The sequence below is a fragment of the Hyperolius riggenbachi genome, chromosome 8 (genome assembly GCF_040937935.1).
Source record: "Hyperolius riggenbachi isolate aHypRig1 chromosome 8, aHypRig1.pri, whole genome shotgun sequence".
In the NCBI taxonomy this organism is placed as follows: domain Eukaryota; kingdom Metazoa; phylum Chordata; class Amphibia; order Anura; family Hyperoliidae; genus Hyperolius; species Hyperolius riggenbachi.
Genome location: NC_090653.1, coordinates 285,047,299 through 285,057,187, shown reverse-complemented (window position 1 = coordinate 285,057,187; position 9,889 = coordinate 285,047,299). Strand labels below are relative to the sequence as shown.

Sequence of the window (9,889 nt, the reverse complement as noted above, 5' to 3'; positions counted from 1 at the left end):
AGTTAACTTTGATAGTTGTCCTTTAAGCACTTGAAGCAACAGAGTTTCTTGCTTCTTGAGGTCTACTTTGTCCCAAGAATAGGGCTACCCCATAGCATATATGCTTTGAAGTCACCTCTTTTTTCCATTTTTAAAGTTTTTTTGTTTTTTGAGATACCTCCTATGGTCTTTCCTAAAGGACAACTGTAGCGAGAGGGATGCAGGCTGCCATATTTATTTCCTTTTAAGCAAAACCAGTTGCCTGGCTTTCCGGCTTATCCTCTGCCTCTAATACTTTTAGCCATAGCCCCTGAACAAGCATGCAGAAAAATCAGGTGTTTTTGACATTATTGTCAGATCTGACAAGATTAGCTGCACGCTTGTTTCTAGCGTGATTCAGACACTACTGCAGCCACATAGACTGGCAAGGCTGGTATTGTTTAAAAGGAAATAAATATGGCAGTCTCCATATCCCTCTCACTACAGTTGTCCTTAAATCGTCGGTTAAAATTCTGCAACTTTTTATGTTTTTATGGCGAAAGTTGGATCTGCAGCAGATGATTGAGGGGTGGGTTAAAAAAAAACACCAAAAAAGACTTGAGATTTTTTTTTGTAGTTTATTATAAAATAAAAAAAAATAAAAAGGGGGAAAAAAACCAAAAATAAGCCCCACTGGGCCCAGGATTACTAGAACATCAACGAGTATGTCCTAACTGTTATATCTCTTCTATGCTCTCCTGTGGGCCGGAGGTCAGCATAGCAATAGACAAGCTAAAATCTACCAACATTGACTTCTTCTCAGTCACTGACATGTACAGCAATATACTAGATATAAACAGCACTAAAATTTCCAGAAGATACAGTAAACGTGCATGCACATCAGGAAATTAAAAGAAAAAAAATGATGAAAATAAAGTTATGCAATTCAAAGCAAAAGCTAAAATGTTTAACAAACCGCAGGAGATACATAAGGTTTTTAACCCCCTGGCTACCACAGAAAGGTGTCAGCCAGGAGGCTAGAAAGAGCTGCCAAAAGGCCCATGACCTATGGGAAGCATCACGGTGTTTAAAAACAAACACAAAATGAAGAAAAATATATATATTTATAAATTTCCCAAAACTCAAAAAAGTTTAAAAAAGAAAATATATATATATAGTATTATGTGCACCTTACAACAGACAGCATACATTGGCTGCATAGAACAGCATTGTTTTTATTTTATTTTTATTTTTTTTTGTCTCCAGTCTTATATCAGCCCCACCCCCTTATTCTTGTGGGTTTATTGTTCGTAGAAAGCAGTTGCGCCAAAGGAAACCCATGCATTTTGCAGTCTTGCACATGTAGAATTAAACAGGTGTAGGTCATTCCTTATTGGAGGTTAAGATTATCTTGGAATAACATGCAAACAGATTTTATTTTACATGAATTCCTGGAAGATTGAAAAGAAAATTTGAACTGGGAAAATTGAAATTTTCGCAAGACAACTGTACAGGTAATTTTTTTTTTTGTTCTAAATGAAACAGGAAATCGGTAATGGTCCACAAAGCAGTAGATTTGCTCATGTGGAAGAAATTGTCACTTAGTTTAACACACTGAAACTCTGCAGCTGAACTAGAAGGCAAAGTAAATGCATATTTTTTAAAAAAATGTAACTTTATTTGGGTCAAAAGACAACGTAAAAAGTATTTGGCATGCAGGCCAGCCGCAAGACATGCAGAAAACTCAGAGAATGTAAAGATTGTATGCCAGAATGCTTGGGGTCGGAGTATTGAGCGTTAACTTCAGTTTTTAAATTGGATAAAGTTTGAATTTTTTGAAAGCACTGATTGCTGCATAAAAATTGTGGAGAGCACTCAAGACAGGAAGCTGTGCAAATATCTCTGGCAGGGATACAGGCAACAATATTTTTTTATTTTTTTGTAGTGTGGAGGATGAAGCATCTCTACCATATCTTCAATGCCATCTCATTTTTTTTTCATGGTGACACTAAAGGTTCTTATAACGTTTTAATTTGAGCTTCCGAAAGTATGGCAGGTGTCAATGAAGGAGGAATAGTACTGGCAGGGAAGAAAAAAATTCCTGCAGTCATCAATTTCTCTTTCCTTGCTAGATAAGAGGCTACGCAATTTCCTGCCTGCACAGGAAACATGGGAAAATCTTAAAGGGACTCCGAGCAGTGCAGAAACTATGGAAAGATGCATATCATTTTGAAGCTCTCTTTCTCCTCTTTCCAATGATATATAAACCACCACCCTACGTCTTTTAGTTTTCGCCATTTTCGCGATCGAAATTGCCGCGGCCGCGATTTCGATCGCGAAAATAGAGAAAACTAAAAGGCGTAGGGCAACGATTTAGGTGTCGCCAGAAAGAGGAGAAAGAGAGCTTTAAAATGATATCCATCAAGCCATAGTTATATTGTATTACACAGGCCGACACTTTCCCCAGTGTCAGCAGCTCCATTTTGCTGAATGGAGCTGCTGACTTTGACAAAAAGTCGGCCTGTGTAATACAATATAACTATGGAAAGATGGATATCATTTTAAAGCTCTCTTTCTCCTCTTTCTGACGACACCTAAATCGTTGCCCTACGCCTTTTAGTTTTCTCTATTTTCGTGATCGAAATCGCGGCCGCTGCAAATTCAATCGCAAAAATAGCGAAAACTAAAAGGCGTAGGGTGGTGGTTTATATATCATTGGAAAGAGGAGAAAGAGAGCTTTAAAATGATGTGCATCTTTCCATAGTTTCTGCACTGCTCGGAGTCCCTTTAACAGGGACACAAATATTACATAATCAATTAGAGGTTTTGATTCTTTACTATTGTGTTCAAACCGTGCGTTAGCTGGAGCTACAACTGAATATAAAAAGATTTTTAGCCCCGTGTAGCATGCAGGTCTGAGTAGGCTTCATACGCCCAGGCACCGTCTGTACCAAGGTCTATAACACTTGTTAGACATCCTCCAGGCACTCAGCAAAACAGATTTCCTTTTTTGGGGGACCCCTAACACACTGCAAATCTGAACCGGCTACAACTCTTCTAAGACAAAAGAAGTGGGAGTAGTTCTTAAGTTCATTCTATGACATGCAAGGGAAAGCTGGGAGGTTAAACGCTAAAGTTTAGCACTTAGCACCTAAGAATTGCAGCAATTCCATAATATTGATTGGTTATTCTAAGCATCGAGGGACACAGCCTGAAGTTCAATGTATCATGTACCAGCAAGATAAGTTACATAATTATTTCGGCTGAAACAAGACCTATGTCCATCGAGTTCAACCAGAAGAGGTCACTCAATAGTTACTGCTGTGGGCGTTTCCTATTGAACAATATTAAAAATTCTCCATATATTAATGCCCATGTACAATGCCATAAAAAGTACACAAACGCACATCCTACATACTGCAAAGAAGAGTACAAGCACCAGCATGCCCTGCTGAAAGCAGCCTGAGGAAAGGGTCTCCTCAACCAATACTACCATAAAAAAAAGGTCAACTCAAAGAGTCTGAGTGATGAAAAAAAGAAGGTTATGGAACTCTAATTAAAGAGAATTTGTAACATCAAAATCCTAACCCTGGGGGGTACTCACCTCGGGTGGGGGAAGCCTCAGGATCCTAATGAGGCTTTAAACGCTGTCCTCTGTCCCTCGGGGGTCTCGCTGCAGCCCTCCGTACAGCCGTGACATCAATATTTACCTTCCCGGCTCCTGCGCAGGCGCTCTGGCGGCTCCAAAGTAGGCGGAAATACCCGATCCCAGTCGGGCCTGCGCAGTAGAGCGGACCTGACTGAGGTCGGGTATTTCCGTCTACTTCGGAGCCGAAAGCAGCCACAGCGCCCCCGCTGGAGCCAGGGAAGGTAAATATTGAATCAACAGTCGGGTCTGTCGGCGGCTGTTCGGAGGGCTGCAGCGAGACCCCCGTGGGACAGAGGACAGCTTGGGAAGCCTCATTAGGATCCTGAAGCTTCCCCCACCCGAGGAGAGTACCCCCAGGGGATCTTTTTGATGTTACAGTGTCTCTAAGGGAAAAAATAGCTTTTAGGTTAGGATTTTTTAAAATATTGTATCACTCTTACTAAAGAAGAGCTTTAGTTGCTTTACCTAAAGTATCTACTGAACAGTCAATTACATTTATTTTTTTTTATTTTTTTAAATAAAGGTCCTCTTCCAAAAATTCCCTTTTCATCCATCCATACATTCACTGTCAATAGTGTCCCCCACGGCCTGCATTTGATATTTGCATGGTAAAAGCTAGTATTCACACACTGTTCAAGTTTACCAATGGGGTGACCATTATGTCGACTCAAGGTGCCAGCCATGGTAAAAACTGCACAGCTCGGCCTTTTACTGTGAAATATTCCTGGATTTGCCCAAATTCTCTAAATACACCCCTGAAAATAATTAAAACAAGTAGAGTAGGAAACCATTTTCTGTAGGACAATGCTTAAAATGTCATCATTCTAAAAATATTTTAGGAAGTTTAAATAAAAGAAAAAACAAGATAAAAATAAAATAATCAACTCAACACTTAATGTATAAATGAGAATTACTCTGCTTTGTCATAGTCACAGATCGGTATAATATTCCCTAGGAAAAATTATAGGAGTTTGAAATGACATGAGTTACTATTGTACATTTTTACATCCATCAGCTGCACTTTTAAAGGATACCCAAGGTGACATGTGACATGATGAGATAGACATGGGTATGTACAGTGCCTAGCACACAGATAACTATGCTTTGTTCCTTTTTTTTCTTTCTCTGCCTGAAAGAGTTAAATATCAGGTATGTAAGTGGCTGACTCAGTCCTGACTCAGACAGGAAGTGACTACAGCGTGACCCTCACTGATAAGAAATTTCAACTATAAACACTTTCCTACCAGAAAATGGCTTCTGAGAGCAGGAAAGAGATAAAAATGGGAATGTCTTATCAGTGAGGGTCACACTGTAGTCACTTCCTGTCTGAGACAGGACTGAATCAGCCACTTACATACCTGATATTTAACTCTTTCAGGCAGAGAAAGAAAAAAAGGAACACAGCCTAGTTATTAGTGTGCTAGGCACTGTACATACCCATGTCTATCTCATCATGTTACGTGTCACTTCGGGTATCCTTTAAAAGATGTCCACGATAGAGGCTTCTCACCTCTAGTATTCACCCCTCTATGGGTCTGTGGTCTCAGAGGCTTTATGATTGCTTATTTACAGGTCTACCAAATTCATTAAAATACTATGTCTTGATTAAATCTAATAATCGTATCTTAAAAATGCGCAAGAAAAATATAATTTCCCTAAGTAATTTTCACTCATGTTTTAGAACCATTTAAAATGTTCTAGTGCTTACGGACAGAATACAGCGCTCACATGTTATAAAAAAAGAGTAAAAAATAAAACGAGAAAACCTACTTGTGTATCACACTTGCTATGGTTCACCTAAATATTTGCAAGCGTTAAAACACAGATGCTAAGAAAAACATTTATTAGAACACTACCATATAAGACTAGAGAGAACATAATCATCTTATATAGAAATACAGAAGAGAAAGTACACAGGTCACAATAAAAAATAGACAATTAGTTTTATTTTCCACCAAACCCTTAAAATCTGTCAATCTGGGTTTATACTAAAATTATAGCTGCCATTTTGGTAGCGTTAAAAAAAAAAAAAAAAAAAATAAGATTAAACCGCAAAAAGAACAGTCTGCTATTTCCCTGCTTATTACTTTAAATGAACATAGATGGAAAAACGCAACACATTCCAAATCTGTTACATGGCATATATAACAGTTTTTGAACTAGCTTCACCTGTAATTAAAAAAAAAACCTCTGGGGAAAAATATATATAGATATTCCTATAAAGTGTAACTGAGGGTTATTAAGAGCTTTAAAAAAAAAAAAATTAAGACAAAAAGTGACAACTGCCATGGTTCATTTAAGTTAGCTTTATAGCTGTGTGTATTAAAAAATGTGTGTTAAACTACCACACTAGAACTTTAGAAACCAAAGTAGCTGACAAAGACAAAAAGTGTGTGTGTGTGTGTGTGTATGTATAATTTAGGTGTGTGTGTGTGTGTATGTGTAATTTAGGTGTGTGTGTGTGTGTGTGTGTGTAATTTAGGTGTGTGTGTGTGTAATTTAGGTGTGTGTGTGTGTGTGTAATTTAGGTGTGTGTGTGTGTGTGTAATTTAGGTGTGTGTGTGTGTGTAATTTAGGTGTGTGTGTGTGTGTAATTTAGGTGTGTGTGTGTGTGTAATTTAGGTGTGTGTGTGTGTGTGTAATTTAGGTGTGTGTGTGTGTAATTTAGGTGTGTGTGTGTGTAATTTAGGTGTGTGTGTGTGTAATTTAGGTGTGTGTGTGTGTGGTGTGGTGTGTGTGTGTGTGTGTGTGTGGTGTGGTGTGGTGTGTATCTGGTATGTAGGTATTTGGAAAAGGCCAAAATAGAGCTAGTCTAGAAAACAGCCTCCATGGCCCAGTGCACACCAAAACCGCTAGCAGATCCGCAATACGCTAGCGGTTTTTGGAGAAGATTTCAGAGCGATTCTAGGCATGTTTAGAGACGTTTTCTAAACATGCGTTTTCCACAGCGGTTTGAGCTTTTCCTATACTTTATATTGAGGCAGAATCGCTTCTGCAAACCGCAAATGTGCTGCAGGACCCACGTGTGCGGTTTGCTAAATACCTCAAACCGCTGGTGTGCACCATCCCATTGAAATACATTAGCCAAGCGTTTTCACATGCGGATGCGGTTGGCGGATCGCTGCTAAAACCGCTCGGTGTGCACTGGGCCTGAAAGTCAGAAGCTCTGTAAAATATTTAGTGTAAAAACAATAGTCACTTTACCCCCCTTGCAGTGTGCATTGATGCAAAGAATGGATTCATGTTCATGCAGTATGTTGTAAACAAAATAAAAACAAAAAGGTACAATTTCCTATAAAGAAAAGAAAAAAAATCACTCCACTGAAGAATGTACAATGGCACCCATTAATATAAACGTTTTTAGTTCTAATAAAGAGGACAGGCATTAATTTAACTGCAGAGTATACTTTGTAAAAAATAAAATAAAAAAATTGTGGAGAGATTGTCGAGCTTCTAAAATAACTTCTCCACAAATAGTACACTGAGTGCATTCCACACTCTTGTCACAAAGATAGAACGCATAAGCATTTTCATATTTTACATTTTTTTTTTTTCCTTTTCGTATATCTTTTGTAGCATATTCTGTTTTGCAATGACAGAATAAAAAGTTAAAAGTCAAATGGTTAATAAATAATATGTGTATATGTACATGGTAGCAAAGACAAAAGGCTAGTGGAATGTGTAGCTGAGAAGCCACATCGCTGAGGAGAAATGAAAGGTTAAAATTATACAAAAATGCCATTTTCATTTAGGAGTTTTGTTCAGAGGTAAACATGGCGACATAAAAAATAAAATAAAAACAAAGGAGGAGATAAAAATGATTAATATTACCCCCATATGAATATTACTTCCCCTAACATCAGCTACAACTTACAAGTGCCTTGTGCACATTCTGCCCACTTTCCATTTAGGGGAAAAAAAGAGACCAAAAAAAAAAGGTACAGGCATAACGCTGAAGCTGTAAACTGGTGATTAGTATATCTAGTTACTACAGCAAGGATACGCACACCTATTAAATTACAAGGCAGACAGTCTCCAATCGAGAAAGTACCATGTGAGAGACAACTTTGCAGTTAGTTTCCAAAGTTGAGGGGCGTGTTAGAATCGGTGGTATTCAGTCCATTTCATGTTAAGTTCTGTTATGTTCCAACAAACACAATGCAGACCCAAAACAGGGAGAAGAGGCATTAAAACCGGTTTAAAATCTCTTTAATTATATAAAGTAAAACTTTCATAAAATCCAATGAAAAGCAACAGGACCCTTCTGCTTGTTGGTTATTGCTGACGCCTGATTGCCAAACTGGAGACTCTTCTAGTTTTTTTTTTTCCTTTTTTTAAAAAATAAAATTAGTTTGTAGCTTTCTTTTTTTTCTTGTTTGTGGAATTTTTTTGTTTTTGTATTTTTCCTTTTTAAAACAGCACACCAAAGTGTTACGTAAGCTGTAAGCCTCAGGCGGAAACCATGGGGGAGAGGGACAAGGTGGTGTGAGCAGTTTTGTGTTTCCATGGCGAACTCAGTTTTACTCGGAGTCACTGCTATCTGAGCTGGTTCCACTTGAGCTGCTGCTACCAGATTCTGAGGAGCTGCTACTGCTGCTGAGCCGCGATGGACCTCCGGCTCCTCCCGATTTCTCTGTAGGGGGTAGAAAAAACAAAGAAAAAAACCAAAAACAGCAGTATCGTATTAGATTGTGAATAATCTATTTTCCCTTTTTTATTGCTTAACAGAGGAACGTTTTTAAAATGAATTAAAAAAAAAAAAATATAAGAACTAAAATTAATTCAGTTTACATTATTTTAATTTTTTTTAATCGGGGGGGGGGGGGAAGCAAAAAAAAAAAGCAAAAAAAAACAAACATGTTTATACAAATTAAAGGGCAACTGGGTACTTATCCGTTAGCCGGGCGCATCCGGCAGGTGGCGCTAATTACTATTCCCCCTCCAGGCCGACATGGATAGTAGGGAAAGATGTAACTCTGGTGGAGTTTTGTCGCCACCTAGAGGATGCGCCCGGCTAACGGATAAGTACCGGCAACTGTAGTGAGAGGTGTATGGAGGATGCCATATTTATTTCTCATTAACCAATACTAGTTGCCTTGCAGACTTGTTGATCTACTTGGCCCAGAAACAAGCATGCAGCTAATCTTGTCAGATCTGACAATGTCAGAAACACCTGATTTACTTTGTGCTTGTTCGGGGTCTATGGCTAAAAGTATGAGAGGCAGAGGATCAGCCGAACAGCCAGGCAACTAATATTCCTTACAAGAAAAAAAAAGCCTCCATATCCCTCTCACTACTGTTGTCCTTTAATGTTGTAAATTCACAGAATATGCATTTAGATGTACTATCAGTTGGTGAGTGAATTGATAAGCTGAACAAAAAAAAATAGAGTTGAAAAAATACTTCAGCTTTATATAATGTGAAAGGTGTGCAAGAACCTTCTAAGTTTTTGTCCCTGTAAGTGTCCCCATCTGGAAATATTTAACTCATTTCCAGGCAGGTAGTGAGTAAATCACTCCAATGGAAAAAAACAAAAACAACAACTAAGAATGCTTGTATTGTATTCCATGGAATTTCCACAATAAAAACATCAGACCAAAAGTTTATTGTTTGATCTCCCAACTTTAAGAGCTGCAGTTCTTTGTTTTTTTTTCCCCCTTCTTAATCAAGGTTTTTTTTTTTTTTTTAATTAAGGAACTAGGAAAAAAAAAAAAAATAAAAAAAAAATATTATTATATATATATATATATATATATATATATATATATATATATATATATATATATATATATATATATATATATATATATATATATATATATATATATATATATATATATATATATATATATAGTGTATTTATTTAAAGCATTCTGACCACAAAGGAGTCTCACTTTGCGATATTTTTGGTTTGTCTTCTTGTTTATTTACGAAAGCTCGTCAAGATATCTACAATCTATTTCTCGTTGTTTTAAATTTGGACTTGAAATTCTATTGCATTTTAGGGGCTAACCTTATTACAGAAAATAAGGCTGAGAAACGACTATACTGTATATGACCTGTAAATATGCAAGTGATCGTTTCCTGCAATTGAAAGCCACCATCTTGGTCTTGGCTTTCCTACCTAATGAGTCAGTTTTGTTGGGCAAGCACCGATAAAATCTAAGGACGATAAACTTTCACCTTGCAGGTTTCCTCCGGGGTTTACTGACTCCATGGGTAGTAACTGCCAAAATATGGATAATGGCACTTTGCCTTCAAAAACAGTCAACGGCAGCCCCC

General features: G+C 37.6%; 1 protein-coding gene across 11 annotated transcripts in view; it reads right to left on the bottom strand.

Moving 5' to 3' along the window:
* Positions 1-7,799: 7,799 nt before the first annotated feature.
* The window catches only part of BRD3 (bromodomain containing 3), an 86,715-nt gene continuing 84,625 nt past the window's right edge, over positions 7,800-9,889 (bottom strand). For 9 of the 11 annotated variants that reach the window (XM_068249077.1, XM_068249074.1, XM_068249073.1 and 6 more), the window contains one exon: positions 7,800-8,240. In XM_068249077.1, the coding sequence (XP_068105178.1) occupies positions 8,128-8,240 (113 nt within the window). In that variant the 3' untranslated portion in view covers positions 7,800-8,127. The remainder of the gene's footprint in view (positions 8,241-9,889) is intronic. The other 2 variants (XM_068249083.1, XM_068249084.1) reach the window with 1 other exon arrangement.